This window comes from Neopsephotus bourkii, unplaced genomic scaffold, assembly GCF_033783945.1.
Source record: "Neopsephotus bourkii isolate Nb327-2 ecotype Australia unplaced genomic scaffold, CSIRO-AGI_Nbou_v1 NB_1630, whole genome shotgun sequence".
NCBI classification, from domain to species: Eukaryota; Metazoa; Chordata; class Aves; order Psittaciformes; family Psittacidae; genus Neopsephotus; species Neopsephotus bourkii.
The window spans coordinates 10,172,327-10,188,815 of record NW_026902105.1 but is presented as its reverse complement, the minus strand read 5'-3'; the positions used below and the strand labels follow the sequence as shown (position 1 = coordinate 10,188,815).

At 37.7% G+C, this 16,489-nt stretch overlaps 1 protein-coding gene across 3 annotated transcripts in view; it reads right to left on the bottom strand.

Moving 5' to 3' along the window:
• COL14A1 (collagen type XIV alpha 1 chain) overlaps window positions 1-16,489 on the bottom strand; it is a 117,470-nt gene that overhangs the window by 43,481 nt on the left and 57,500 nt on the right. For all 3 annotated transcript variants that reach the window (XM_061373462.1, XM_061373461.1, XM_061373460.1), the window contains exons 20-28: window positions 13,651-13,780; window positions 12,497-12,619; window positions 10,968-11,117; window positions 10,204-10,320; window positions 8,205-8,351; window positions 6,034-6,099; window positions 4,626-4,765; window positions 3,450-3,573; window positions 1,794-1,937 (exon numbers count right to left, since the gene is read on the bottom strand). In XM_061373462.1, coding sequence (XP_061229446.1) covers window positions 1,794-1,937; window positions 3,450-3,573; window positions 4,626-4,765; window positions 6,034-6,099; window positions 8,205-8,351; window positions 10,204-10,320; window positions 10,968-11,117; window positions 12,497-12,619; window positions 13,651-13,780 — 1,141 coding nt within the window. The remainder of the gene's footprint in view (window positions 1-1,793; window positions 1,938-3,449; window positions 3,574-4,625; window positions 4,766-6,033; window positions 6,100-8,204; window positions 8,352-10,203; window positions 10,321-10,967; window positions 11,118-12,496; window positions 12,620-13,650; window positions 13,781-16,489) is intronic.

Below are 16,489 nucleotides of genomic sequence, written 5' to 3'. Positions count from 1 at the left end.
TGGCTATTTATGCTTAATGAGTTAGTAAGTTAAAGCTTAAGTGTTTTCTTGAAGACATACGACTATTCAGTAGTTTAAAGTTTTAGTGTATGTTCAAATGTTTTTCTAATTTGATGCTATACTGTATTACACACAAAAATATCCATGTATCAAGATAACATAAATACAAAGCACATAAATTAATTTCACATAGGTCTTTTATGGATTTTGTTCTCTGGCAGATATTAATCAGAGTTTTCAAGCCACTGCTGCTTCATGAGTGAGCAACGAAATCAATGTATTCTCATTTCATCAGTGACTTAACTGCACTGATTGAACATGTTCTATATATTCTACATTAATATATTTTGAAATTTGACCCTGACTTCAAAGATTTCAGTGAAAAAGAAATTGTATCCTATATGTTTGAGGAGCAGCAAACTAGCTAGAAGTTTTTCAACGCTTTCTTTACACAACAGATAAAGAAAAAACGCTGCCTACATGAGGCTGAATACTGCTAATGATACTGTGTTCTTGCATGGCTCACTCCCAGATTTACTCCAGTCAAGCAACACTGTCTTCAAGTCTGAATAAAGCCCAGGGGCATTCATCACCTTCTGCAGAGCTGTTAGCTTAACAAAATTTTGACTTGCATATTTATAAAAATATCATCAAGTTTCATCCAAGATCGGCACCTCATCATGCCAGTCTCAATCACAGATGTGAGTCAGTACCTGCTCCAACCTATCAGTAGCCTAAACATACAGCATGCACAAAAGGAAATGAGAGAGAGGAAGTAATTTGTTCAAGATGGCACATCCCAGTCAGCAACTGAACCCCCACTGTATGCCTTCTCCTTTCAAGCTTGTTGCCAGTCTAATAGTTAAATAGGCAACTGCAAGACTTACCTGACTGTTGAATGTTTTGTTTTTTTCTGTAGTCCGACATAGTCTCCAATTTATTCACAACCACAGGGTTTTCTCAATTGCTACTTAAAAGAAGTTACGCATGCCCTACTGTTTTGTGATGTGATTTTACTTTAAAGGCACTGCACTCAGCATCTAGTGATAATACAAGCAGGCAGCCAAGATCAACAACTGAACTGGTTTCAGGAATCACTAATATACACTGGTAACTTCCTAGCTGCCAAAGTCTAAAGGCAAATAAAAGAGCACAAATCTAATTTGTTGTTAAATCTCCTCACATTAAAAGGATGATCTCTTTTTCTCTTCCATCGTTTAATTTTGTTCCATGTGGCACACTGTGGCCTTCGGATTTTGATAGAAGCCTCAGTATAAGACATTTCTACAACTAACCCAGTTTTTCTGCTTAGACTCACAGCACTGTGTGGCTGCTGAAAGCTCTAGAACTGGTGCTTTAAAAAAAATTCCTAAAGGTAATTAGTGCAACATGAGAGCAGATCAGAACTGGTAAAAGAACATATGAAAGAATTTTCAAAGGATCTCTTGTATAGAGAATAAAACAGTCCAGTTTGCTGGTAACCGCAAGGCTACACTTCACAGGCATCAGTCCAGACTCTCAGGATCATGTCCCCTAAATTATTCATCATGGGAACAGTTCCATTGACTACTACATAATTTTAGCACTGCCTCCAAAATAAAAATGATTGCATTAATCACACACAAATCTAGAATCTAACCATATCCTAGTGAGATTCTGGCTTTCTCTGTTTTCTTTTAAACTGGAAATCTTCATGGAGCAAAAGTTACCCTTATCTAATGCCCATACTTATATAGTTATAAATAAAGATAAAAAAGGAAGATGTGAATAGTTCTTAAAACTACACATTTTACCATCTAGTTGCATTTCCCTGGAGACTTTGTTCACATCATCCTGTGATCGCCCATCAGTAATGACAACCAAAACCTTTGGAATGCCTCTTCTCATGCCTGCCTCTCCAGTAAACAAGACTTCTCTTGCATGTTTGATGGCTTTGCCTGAAACAGAAAAAAATTGACAGCATACTTTCATTGTGACATAAACCCAGTTTCTATTGGCTTCTCATATCATGTGGTAGACGTCAATAAAGAGAGAAATCTGTTGGGTCCCGAGTAGTGTGTAAATTGGTGCATTCTGAAATTACTAAAATAGAGATTTAGAAAAGTTTCATTTTACCATAATCTTTGAAAATCTAATTGTTTCGGGTCCCTGTTTCTCAACCCAGAAGGTGAAGATCAAGAACACAACATGTGTGGGTGCCCTGGTTTTGGTTGGGATAGAGTTAATTTTCTTCATATTAGCTGATACAGTGCTGTGTTTTGGATTTAGTGTGAGAACTATGTTCATAGGACACTGATGTTTCAGTTGCTGCTAAGAAGCACTAACGTTGGTCAAGGACTTTTCAGTCTCTCATGATCTGCCAGTGATGAGGGGTATAAGAGGCAGCAGAGCCATGACAGCTGACCTGAACTAGCCAAAGGGAATTCCACACCACAGCATCATCCCCAGTATATAAACTGGGAGATGTCACCCAGAGGGACCAACCACTGCTTGGGGACAGGATGTGTATCGGTCAGTGGGTGGTGAGCAATTGTACTGTGCATCACTTGGTTTTCTTGGGATTTGTTCTTCTCTCTTGTTATCTGCCTTTTTATTACTAATTATTATTACTGTTATTACTATTATTATATTTTTACTTTATTTCAATTATCAAACTATTCTTATCTCAGCCCACCGGTGTTTTACCTTTCTCCAATTCTCTTCCTCATCCCACCAAGCTGCGGGGAGGCAGTGAGCGGCTGCGTAGTACATAGTTGCCCACTTGGGTTAAACCATGACAGTGGGAAAGGGTATTCTGTGCAGGTTAAAGGTACAAAAACTTCCCTTTCTGAATTGTAGGGTACAGTCCAGGTACAACCAAAGGTGCCATTGTAGCATTTTCTCGAGTAAACAGTTTCCAACTAAATCAGATTTTAACCTTTTCAGCACTCATCTTTGACTTCTTCACATCAGAGAGCTAACTTAAGGGATTAATTACAATGCAGCTACACTCAGCTAACAGACATCTTTCCCCAGCGCAGCCTTGAGCATACCAGAGGCTTAACTCTCTTGGCTTATAACCAGACAGACCCTCCATTCTGGCCACTTTTCTACATGCTCTGCAAGCTCCATCTCACTTTTCCACTTGCCAAGCTGATTTTGTGTTAATCCCCATTCTACCTCCCACAACACACAAAGTCATTCCCTTCTACCTAGCTGCCTCTCTCCCTTCCTCCCTGACCCTTGACAGTCCCGTTAGTCAGAGGGTGAATACCCAGCAGTAGAGAGTGAAGGGTGCAAACTGCAGATTACAAAGATTTCTTTGAAGCCCAACTAACCACCTCTGCTATGGAGATACCATGTTCTCACTGGTTTTGCAATGATAAATTAAACTACCTAGCAAATGGGAAAGAAATACTGCACAGAGAGTAGAAGGGAGAAAAATTCATCATAATCATGACTTTTCTTACCTGTTTTTGTATTTCCTCCTTTGTAGGCTATTCGCTGAACAGCTTCAAGAAGAGTCTCTTTGGTTTTATATGCGTTCAATTTAAATTCTGTCCTGGGATCATCACTGAACTGAATTATTGCCACCTGTGCACAAAGAAGATGTGTTCATTATTAAAGCCTCACCCAGCGTATAAGCAAAAAGCAAATTGGCACAGTTAAAACAAGGATCCTCTTCTAACTCTGCTTCATCCTTAAACTGAATCCAGGTTTTTTTTCTCTCTTTAAGAAGCGTTCACTAAATAAAGTTTATTTTTACTCTCTGCAGCCTTGGCAACCATGTAACACTTTCTGGTTTCCTTTTGCAGCAAAGAGGATGAAAAAAGTAATACCCACTTTGGCAAAAGCACTCTCAAACGAAGCCCAAAAGTAAAATCCTAGTTACAGCTGCTCATACACAGTTTACAGTTACTCATACACAGAACATCAGGGACTTTATTCATTCCCCACGAATTAATAGCTGCACATAAGTAACCTAAGGATCAATACTGAAGCAAGTAACAGAAAGCTGCAAGAATATATTCTGACATGTTGCCTCTCCCAAATATGATGTTACATGAGACCAGACTTGTATTTCAATACTTTACACTAAACTCCTACACCTCACAAAACATATATTGAACTTGACACTCTCTAAGTGGTGTCCCTGCTTTAAAAGCAGCTATTCATATGCTTAAGTTTAAGCATTTGCATAAGTTTCTAAAGCACCATAGACAATACTGTGGGGAAACAGGTGTATAGCAAAAAAAAAAAACAGTGAAAAGGCATCTCTCTAAACAAATATGTAAATAGAACTATCATTGTAAATACTATATTTTACTTAAAGCACTGTAGATTTTTTAGAGCATGGGATTTTAAATAAGCCCTTAATTTTCCTTATCAATGCCATTTTTAGCTTATTTGGAAATAAACATCACAGTAAGACTGAAATGGTACTTGGTCTTCATGCTAGCAAAATTAATATAATGAATTCCACTATATGGTGTGTATAAAAGGTTATAATGAAAAAAAAAGTCACTTATATTTTCAAAAGAACTGTGAAATGATGTCAATTACTTTTCTATTCATTTCACTTCTGGTGCTAGTCTAAAACACCCTGTCAAGTCCACGCACCCTCCCCCTCCCTATATGTTGATTACCTGTGTTCCATCAGGACCAATCTTATCCAAAGCTCCAACAGTGCTATAGAGAAAGCTAATTATTTTATTGAAATTATCATCTCCAATACTCCATGACCCATCCACCAGGAATGCTAGGTCAGCTTTGGCTGCTTTGCACACTGAGAAAGAAAAACAAGCATTTTGGAATGAGAGCAATTCCTCAGCTCCTCAGGAAACCTCATAAATTGCTTAAGAAAATGCAGCTCTCATGAAAAGCCCTTGTTTAATGTTCGTAATGCTTTAGCAAACAGACCTGCTGGTGCTGACTTCAGTACAGGTATAGAACCAGCTGAGCTCTGCAAGGGGTGAACGTTCTGCACTGACAGATCCTATCACAGTATACACTTCAAGGCCATAACAGTTCTTTTTATTTATGCTGTTAAGTAAAGTCGCACCTGAACTTCTACAATCCCAGACTCCTAGCATGGCACAGTCAGCTACATGATAGAATATCAACTGTGGAAAACCAGCCTGTGCAAAAGGTTACCCTAAGCTCTGTAGTGCATCATGCTCACCGCTTTAACTGCACTATCTAGTAACAACACAGGTTTCCACCATCTCATCTTATTCCAGCATATTCTTACTCAAAATGCCCTGCGGAGATGTACACCTCATACAAGTTTCCCAGTCTTTCACGGGAGCTAGGAACCTTGAATGTTCTACAGAATCCAGGTCTGTTGCTTGGGGTCAGGAACAAAGAGTCTCAAAGCAAAGTTATGCCTTTCAACATATTTCATCATGAATAAAAATGCTCATCTAAATCCAGAGAATGGGACAGGAAGATAGGTACCAGTATTTTTTATTTTCTGTTGCAGACTCCTTGGATTTAAAAAAACCCAACATATATCTCCTGCTCTGAAGTTCTAAAAAGGTCTTTTCCTGCATTTATGGGTTAAATTCTAAGTTACCATAAGTCAGTTTGGTCCACCGACTTCAAGCTGATGGATTTGACCCTCAGTCTCCAACAATAATGCTCCTCACATGGAAATATTTATGAGACTCTGTACAAAACACTACATGTTCAAATGATAAACAGAAGGAAGGGACTGAACATGGCCAAAACTTTTCCCATTATCCAAAGCAGACATATTTTTAAAAAACAACTTTAACTACCCTAGGATGTCTGCTTCAGCTGCAGAATATGAGCATGTTTGGAGTTTTGGAAACAGAAAATCTCACCCATATTTAACCTTTCTGCAAATTTTAACAACACAATAATGATGTCAGATTTCTGGCTCATAAAAGTTAAGCCACCTGCCTTAGCAGTGTCACTGTAGCAAATGCATTTTGAAATCTGATCCCCACAGGTCTAAAACAGTGTCAGTAGCAGAAAAATGTTGCATCAGCACCTTAAAATTATTACAAACCCACACATGGCAGCACTCACCCTCTTTTGCAGGAGGGATTGTAGGTGGCGGAGGTGGTGTTGAAGGTGGTTGAGTTGGAAGTGGTACTGAAGAATAAAAAGAAAGGAATATTAAAAATGCTTAAAATCCCTGTGTATTGTATCTATATAAAACACAGCATTTTCTCCTCTACATTTAAAATTCATTATCTCTAATCCACTAGGTATGCAGTTGGAGAGAAATGTAGGAGATTATGTGCATGTAATGTTCTCTGCTCACCGCCTGAAAAAGGATAGTACTATTACAGAGCAATTAATGGCTGCATTTCAGTGTGAATGATACCATTGTACAACTGAAGTACTACTGGAGCTGCCCCTTTTGGGGATTTACCCTGTGTAGCAGACCGGGCAGCAGCGTTATTACTGACTTAGCATCCATAACTTATTTTGTTAAAGGACAAGAGTGCTTTTAGTTTCTGGCCACAACCAGTCATTAGTCACAGAAAGCAGGTCCTTACCTACCTTGTAAAGAAAAAGATACTAGTCCTGCAATCCAAAATGCAAAACCAAGCTGGTGCCTGCACTCTGAGCAGATCAGATCCTGCTCTGATAAAGATTTTTCAGAATTCACTGGAGGGCCTTGTTATGTTTCCAGCTAGAAATGCAGTTTCAACAACAGCTCTACAGGACTGTTGCCTGCAGCAACTTGCACTGAAGTCACTGTATAGAGTTTCTGAAAACTGTCTTATCCTTCTTCAGAAAATCAGCTTTGGAATGACCACCTTGCAGAAACCTGTATGAATACATGATCACTGATTGACAGCTTTGCTGACTGGAAGAGCGCTCTTTAGTGCCTTTCAATACAGTTTTGCCTGAATTCCTAGAGATAACATTCGTGTTGGCCTCCACAACTGTATCTGAGGAGAAGCTTCTACTTTCACTCAAGCACATTTTTTTCCAGTTGTTTTCAAAGCAGTTAGCATAGGAAGCCACAGGTGACAGAGCATCATTCCTTCAAGTAACTTATAGGCAATAGATACAGTTAGACATGACAACTTGAAAAAGGGCACCTGTCTTTGGGAAAGATCACTAAAAATATGATTCATTAGAAGCCTTATGTGCATGTGAGTTAATTCCCACTGCAACTGATGCAGGTTTTCCCATTGGCTTCTGCAAGAGAAAGGGCCAGTGCTCTGAAAGACCTACAAGAAACTACTGCCCAGGACTGCCATGGCCACAAACAGATCAAGACCAAACCCATTTAGAAAGGGTCACACCTGCTTAAAGTGACTTGAAAGGCTGCTCTCTAAGCACCAGAGGGGTACAGGTCACCCTGAAGAGTGTTTTCTTATGAGGTGATACAATAATTTGTCTGCATCACAAACCATCTTTCTCAAATGGACATATAGGTCAAGGTGTGTTCATCCTCATGTCTCCTAACTCCCTGGACTACAGAGCAAACAAAACACATTCCTCTAAATAGCAGGAGAAGCTTGGTTTGCTCCTCACTGTTCTGAGAAGGAGCCATTGACAACTGGGAAGTGGAGTCATCCACTCATGCAAGTTTTTCGCATGTGAAACCGTGGAAGGGTTCACTTGAAGAGCTCGAAGAAAGAAAGATAATGCAAAATATTCACTCTGTTTATCCTGTATTTTGTTTTGAAGTGTTTGAACTTATGAAAGCAGAATCGTGCCTTCAAAAACAGCTGTGAGGAGGGTTTTGCCTGTCTTGTGTTACTGAGAGTAATAATAAAAAGGCAGATTTGTTTGTTTGCTTTAAAATACATAAATAGATTGGGTGTCAAGGTCCCTTCTACTGTAAATTACTCAGACACTGGTGAGATTTTACGAAATAACAAGAGCTGCAGGATACAAAACTTTCTGCTTCATATTATGGATTTGCTTTTTTTCTTAAAGTCACAGATTTTCAGAGTAAACCCCAGTGGGATTTTTTATGAAGAAAGCTAATCTATCCTTCCTGTTTCATTCTCATTAAGAAGTCCAATACAGTTGATGAATGTGACTTCACAAGCAACACACGGCAGTGGTGTAAAAATCCTGTACCTCTGTGGAGGAGTCACAGTATAGCTGAAAAATGAAAAGCTCAGTTATAGGAAAACACACAGGAATAGCACATCTGTGGGCAAAGGGCAAAACACTAGAAGCAATCAAGCATTACTGCTGCTGGCTGAACTCTGATCTGTTTTACTCACATGTTGTCTCCATGATGCTTACGGCAGGGCCCTCTATCTCCTGAAGCTGTGTATAAACACTGATTTTATATTCAGTTCCAGGCATCAGCTCAAAGAAGCAATGTCTAGGAGTCCCTCCACCAAGATTTACTTCTCGCTTTTTCCCATCTGGAATAATAAAGGAAAGCATTAAAACATGTCTTTACTGTTTTATCGAATAATGTAATTTAATTAAATCTGAAATAAAGGGAACATGACAGCAGATGAAGGGCAAGTGGTTAACATAAGTTAATAAACTACATGCTGCCTTATTTCTGGGAAATCACCTCTATGCAGAGGTCTCTGTAACATTTCATCCTTCATAGGAAGTAGGTGCTGAGGAATGTGTCAGACATCTGCAGGAAAAAAGATGAATTTCACCCCTTGCACTGAGATTAATAAAAATCACTAACATTGCCATCAATGGGTTCTGGATCTGATCCTAAATTATCAGAGTCTAATGAGGAATTGTTGCATTATGTAATCCTACAGTATCCTTTGTCTATGTCTCTGGTTCTCAGAGTCTGTAATGTGCTTAGTAATTGCAAGAGAGACTGAACTAGGTACTGTATTCCATCTTCCTTCAGTAATCACTTAACAAGTCAGTTATGGAATAGTATTTACAGGGTTCCAAAATTAATTCTTCTAAACTCTGAATTCGAAAACATATTGACAATAGAAAAAGCCTGGATACTGGAAATAGCATAAGGCATATTTTAGTAATTTTAAGAAAACCTTCAGCATAATTCATTATCTGTAGCAAAGAAGTGAAATGCAAGCAACTGATCTCACTTTTTACAGAATATATGTAAAAAATGTCATTCAGTGCCAGAGAAAAGAACACCTGATGCTTATCAGGAAGTGTTACATCAGTATCAAAACAATTGATCACTTCCTGTACAAGACAAACACCCACTCTGACAATTAAAATTCTTTATGATAGATGATAATAAGAAGCAATTGTTCACACTTCAGCTTATTCTGCTCACATTTGGGCTCTTTTGGCTCAGTTTTGGCAGTTCTGTATGAAAAGCAGAATGTTGGCTAGCTCCCAGATGAGAAGGAAATCTGTGCTGTCTTCTGCCAGCCAGGATCTCTGCTTTCTGAACAGCTTGTGTGTATTCCAGGCCTTCAAGTGAAAGTTATCACTAGCCCTTTGCTATTCCACAGAAAGGCCATTTTTTTTTGCAACCAAATTTGTATTATTTCTTATGATACCTTAGATAGATCCCATTAAATGTTATTCAATGCACTCCTTTCAAGTTATCCAAGCTTTTAATTTATCACCATTCAAAAAATCACTGATGTCTACTGGGGATAAGAGAGTTAGTCTGCACAAATACTGACTTCAACATAACCTCTTCTGGCTACACCTGAGAATGAGTGAGACAGAAGAGGCTGTAATTCACCTCTTATACAGCAAGTGTTAAAAGCATCAAGATTCAAGTGTGTTGCCACACAAAAATATGTCATGCTTATCCAGATGAATAATGTTACTACAAGCTATAATTAACAATCAACAGAATGAGAACAGACAAAACTGGATGCTCTTCTGACTCTGTGAGCATGCTCTGGAGTCAATCAAACTTTCCCTGTCCTTCTACCTATCTCTTCCTATCTCTCATGTCCATCTGAATCCTACAGAAAAATCACTGAGGGTTTATTTACAATCCTTTTTACATCCTTTATCCATTGTCTGTTTCTCACACCAGTGAAAAACTCAGGTATTCACCTGTCTTCTACTGATGGATAAAGCTCCCTCCTATAAAAAGGACAAGTTATGGACATCTGTTTGATATAAAAGAACAAGAGCGCTACCTCTATACCAGAAACTTTCAGTGTGTACACAACTCTCCTGTCCATCATTTCCAGTATTTAATGAGACAGCCTACAGGTGCAACTGCATACACATTTCTTAACTTACTCAATTCAGTTCTCTGGGTTAGGCTGTGGTTGCATATTGAATTATTCAGTGACTTACCCACAAGTGATTCTATAACTACCCTGTATGCTGTAGCATGTCTGTGAAGCTGCCACTGAGCACAGAGGCTAGTCATGCGGACTTGATAGGAATCCAGATCTGTTACACCCAGGTCCACTGAAAATTAAATACCAAAACATTAGATTTAGTCCTCTAATGAGACATACAAGAAAAAAGAATACAAAAGAGTTACAATGAAACACCTGAGCTAATTCATTTTAATGAATAATTGATTTCAAAGCTGCATAAAAAAAACAAAACATGTCAGCAAAATGCAAAAAAAGAAGAGTAGGGGAAAAAAAAACAGGAGAATCTTTAGACCAGAAATTTGAAACTTTGCTTAAGATTAAATAACAAACAACGCTAAACAGTTGCTACAAATAAGTATAAAAGTATCATTATAATAGCGATATTTCTGTTAAAATCTAATTTAAAATTAAGCTTTAGATACATGAAGCTTAAATCATATAGATCTTTGGGGCTAGGGAAAAAAAAAGACTAAAAAGACTTTCCATTAAGGACATTTATATCTACTACTAGGCAAATATGTTTGGATGATAAATAACAACATCTGTTTTAGGACTCCTGTCTTGCTAATGTCTAGCAAATTATTTTAAAGCCTAATAAAGACTTTAATTTCCTAAAACCAGTTTACACATAACTGCGAAAGCCTTCATGTGAATATTTATTCAGGAAGCTGCACAAAGCCATGGTTAAGTGAAAAACAGCCTCTAGAGATCTGAATAGCATGAAATTATTCTTACAGGTTTTGGCTACGCCTGTTAGGGCATCACTGAAGCCTGTTGAGTATGAAGCAAATACTTTAACATTGTATTCCGTTCCACTGAAGAGATTTAGAATGAGAATGGTATTAATATCATCCCCTACAAAGGTCTCCAGCGCAGGTCCAGGAACTGCAAAAAATAGAATAAATCAGAAAAACATTTGCTTATCCATTCTGTTAGCAGGTAGTGACATCTTAAGACATCCAAAATTACAAGTGCTCATAAAGTTACTGCTATGCTTCTGCCTTGTTCTTTCTGGGGATTTTTTCAACCATACAGAAGAACAAAGATATTCTGCTCAGTCCTTGCATGGGTAGAAGCCACAATGCATTTAGGAAATTCAGCAGTGGGATTCATTAAGGCACGGTTAGATTCTGGCATCTGTGAAGACCCTTTTGTTCTGCTTCAGTGACTTACTAGTGCTCTAAATAGGCAGCCAAAGATCTCCTCAGTTTGATGGTGTGCCAAGACCAATGGGGGGGACAGCAGATGCCAGCCAGCAATACAGGCCCTAAGGGGTTCTTATACAACAGCATCATTTAACACTGTGCAAAAATGATAATGAAAATAGAAAAGAATAAAGTTTTCCCAAATCAGAACTGCAAACCGTTCCTTTGTTGCCTCTCTTAGTTGCTGTAGATGCATTTCAGAAAACAGGCAACAGTATTGTCTTTGGGTGGTGTTTTGGACTCTTAATGGTCACACATTTGTGTTTCTATCTCAATAGAAGACCATATTTTTCTAAAGAGTTTTGAAGGAGCCTTGTCTACCTACAATGTGCAGGTGGGCAAAGATACAGCACAGACAAAATGGGCAACAAATAAAAAGTGTTTAGGAGGTGTAGAACAGGAAACGAAAACTTTGTATTGTGAGAGGAAGGAAGAAGAATAGGAGAACAGGAAAAGAGCAAATGCAGCCTCTGAAAAAAACAGAAAGAGTTATGGTAAAATGACATAAGAGCAGAGACTGAAAGAGCTGGGTTTGATCAGCCTTAAGGTGAAGAGTCTAAATGAGAATCTTAGTGCTGCCTACTCCTACCCAATTGGAGGGGACAGAGAATACAATATCTTCTGAGGCAAACAAGAAGATGGCAAGACAAAACAGACAAAATTTGCAACATGGGAAATTTTGATTTGATATTAGCAAAGACAACTCCACAGTGAGGGTAGTCAAAAACTGAAACACATGCTTAGAGTGGTTTCAAAATTTCCATCCTTGGAGATATTATAAATTCAACTGGACCAAAATCAGTGAAACCTGTTCCAAGTAGGATGTGTTTTGATCATGGTGTTGGACTAGATGATCTCCAGCTATCACTTCCAACCTGTATCATTCTGTGACTATAAAACTTTCCTATTTAAAACCAGACACATCTAAGCACTTGTGAGGTGCTATAACTGCAACTCCTAGATACAAGTACAAAATTCAGCAAAAGTTGATGTCAAGATGTTGTACAATCAAAAAAAAAAAAAAAACCAGAAAAAAAAAAAATCAGTTTAAAAACTCACTGTTGATAGGTTTGTAGACAATTCTGTAACCCATTGTTGGTGATGGTGGGGCATCCCAACTGACACGTAATCTGTTGTACCATTCATCTGAGACCCGTAGATTTCTAGGAGCAGACAGTGGTACTAAAAGGAAACCAAACTGAGCTTTTACAATACTATCTCAAATAAGCACATGCATAAAACTCAAGATGTGCACATGAAAATAGTGCAGTATCCAGTACTCTCAGATTTACAGGTAAAATTGGCAGGATAAAAGCTTTTAAGCAAATTCATCCTTGGCATTACGTCAGTGGATTAACATCGATGTGTTTAAGTACACCAAGTTATAACAAGGATTAATTATGAATTTTATTCAACAAACAATGAATTTTAAAAGTAATTCCCAACTTTGCCCCTACATTTTTAAAAGTAAAATGATTCAAATATAATTTTCTTTCATTTATACAGTTTTTTTCAATCCAAGCACAATGAAGCTTTTAATGTATAAATCATGCTTTTGTGAACACTTAACGCTTTCAAATGGAATGAAAGAATGCTTTACAAGTGATTTAAGTGTCTGCACAAATAGCACTTCAATATAGGCAGAAATTAGGTAAATTAAGAGACTAATTCAATAAAATTATACTATCGTGACTAGCAGTACACAATGAGATAATTTTTTACCAACATACAGTGGAGAAGAAACTTAAGCTACAGCTGAGTAATCTTTCAGTACTTGGTCAGAACTCTAGAGATGATGCAATCACTTTTGTAAAGAGTTTGGAAGCATTTCTAATGGCCTTTAAGAAGTAATGATCACACACAAAAGAAAATGTAATAGTACAATGGCTGATTTGATATAATCCCAACAGGCATTGTTTACTTTATTTTCTGCATTAGTTGGCTTGTCCTTTTGGGCTATCTATCAAGGACTTATCAGCTTCATTACTCAGTAAGTTTCTGCAAACTCAAAGTATTTGGGCATAGAATACAATTTGTCAATTAGAAGCAACCCATTGTTTATAAATGAAAGAACTGAGATGAATGTAGAACTCGAGTCATAGAAGTTATGCAATGTAAGCCCATATTTATACTAAAATATATTACTAAAGCCAAAAGAATAAGCCTTTTACATGCATATCCTGGCCAAAGACAAGAAGAAAATCTGCACTCACGGGTTTTGCCAGGAGCTGAGACACTGACACCTTCCCCATCAGAATAGATGGGAGTGATGGTAACTTTATATTCTGTATCAGACAGCAGAGGCTGAAGCAGAAGAGTGTTTTGTCTCCCAGGCACCATTACCTGCATAGCCAGAAAACCAGAAACAATCAAGCTTAATAACTAGAGCTAAAATCTTTTCATATCTTTCATGATCTCTGATACCAGCTTTCACTAATATTGCTGCATAGCTTGCATTTTTAAATATTTCTGATGTTCTATGGTAAAATAATATAGTTAAATTATCCACCCTTTTAACACATCTACTATCTATACCTTAGCAAAAACAGAAAAAGGAGAATGTGCTTATGGGATAACACAGTTTTATATTAAACCTATGAGCCACTACAGGTCCATAAACTACTGGTACTATATGGACTGGTAGCACTTGAACAGTTTTATTGTACAGACAAAATAAATCCTCTTACTGTATTTATTCTTGACATGAATATGAGTGTCCAAAGCTATGCCCATTAATAAAGGTTGATAGTTATGTCCCCTGGGAACAGAAAATCCTCCTTCCCTGGGAGGAAGGAAAATGAATTCAGGAGATCGGGAAGCATGAACTAAGCAAGCAGAAGTAAAATATGTTTGTCCCATCCTCATCTAGTCTCGGGAGAAGGAAATGAAGATAGATATTCAGGAAAGGAAGCTATTCAGGAAGGATCCCAAACTGCCATGAAACATGGAAGATCTGCAGCACAATCCAACCAGGCAACTGAGTAGAAGTAGAGAAGCTTTAGAAATCCCTCCAAGCAGTTTTAGGTGTGCTAGAGCAAATGTTTCAACCACTGGGTTAAGTGCTGCTTCATTTAATACAGTACATGGTTTCCTATAAGCAGCTGTTTCTGAAACTCTTCAATAGGTGACTGTATTTTAGTCAGAGCCTCAAAGATTAGTACCACAACAGCGGCTGTAGAGGAGCCTTGCAATCTTCTACCTTGTCAGCAAACTTAATCTCTGCTCCCAAAGCCTGAAGGGGAGCTGCACAGCACATGGAGTGGAACATGGCAAATAAAAGAAACCAATCCTAATTTTCCTTCAATAAACCTGTGCTGTGAAGTGATATTGTTGAAAGCAACAGTCCCAAGGTCCAGCCTCGTATTTTGGATCCCTTCTGACACATGTCCATTGTGTGAACCCATCACCAGAGCCAGCTACTTCTCACACTTGGCAAGAAATTGAGAGGCCTTTAAGCCTTAGACTCGAGGGGAAAACATAGAACCTGAGCCTAAAAGTATTTCACAGTTTCAAATAAGATTGATGCATGTGATGATGGCATAGCAAGATTTTCTGAAGCATATATGCAGACAAGAAAGCCCTCTCCAGTTTTAACACTCCAGGATACATTCAAACTGCTTCTAATTTTGGCGAGTACTACACAGCAGGAAATTAATCTAGTATAGCCAGGTGTCGAGACTTGTCAAATAAGTACTTCATTCATTGATCAAACCTGCACAAAACCATGTAAATACATGTGCATGAAAGATTCCCATGCTGAAGTCTTCCATACACATACTCAAAACACACAAGCCAAGTTTCCGAAGAAAAGAACAATCAAATTTTTGTTTTATCGGGAGAGAAGATGCAAGCATTGAGAACCCTCTCTTTTCCACATGTGCAGAGATCTTCTACTGTACAACACAGCTTTCAGCAGTGACAAATGTTCTTGGCTTTAAGGAAGAAAAAAATGTGATCCTTCCGGTATGTACAGCACACCCAAGAACACACATGCAATTCAGGGCTTGAGCCTTCTGTAGTGAAAAGTATTCTATTACATTTTCTAGTCCCTGATTTCCAGCCAATTGCATCAAGGATTGAAATGCTTATTAATATTTTTATGTAAAGGGAGGAGTAACTGAAATTTATATCACTGAAATCAGAGCCAAACAACCTAAGCATCCACCACAGAATTGTCACGCTATAGTATACTTGAGCCCCAAATTCCACAAAACTTTTGGGTTCTGCTTAAGAAATGCAGTTAACCATATAATTACTCCCTTAAAAATTAAACATCTGTGTCGTTTTTATTGACATCTGTGTTGCACCTCTCAGGTGCTTGGAGCCACATGCTAAAATATATTCCTTCTTTTTAAAATGTGCTTAAGGATAATCTTACATCATTCTTTATTCAGTAGTATTTATGCATGTGATTAATTTCAAAGATGAAACATGTGGTTAACCTGTTTGCTGAATTGAGACTTGAGAGTGCAATTAAAAACTAAAGAATTTTGGGAATTAAAGCCAATATACCTGCCTAATCTTACAATTTTATAATTTTCTTTAATGAGCTTTAGAGCCAACTCAAATATCTTTCTGGTAGCCAAAATTTGAACACCCTTCGTACAGTTTAATTTCCTTTAAAAATAACAATTGTTGAATACTAAATCAGAACTACATTTATATCATTCAACTGAATTTGAATAAAACTCCCAGAGCTGAAATCTAGTATCTGAATTTTAGAAACTTTGAGTTAGTGCCAGAAAAATAGTACAATTTGTGCCATTGTGCTGTACAAGTTTGCCATTGTATTATAAACCATACTGTCGTAGAGTCAAGTTAGATTCATAAAGGATGTTTTGCAGTTCAAAAGGAAATCACTACCTCAAAAGTCCATTTTCAGATTATAGTTCAAAGAGATGGTTAAAAAGTAATCTTCCACCAAGGTCTCATAAAAGACAAATGAAGCCAAAATGAAAAAAGACTAATATTTTTCTAGGAATTCAAGCAACTTCTTTCAACATTTTTTATGGACACAGTATGATATAGAGCAAAAATGTCAGCTGCTAGGCA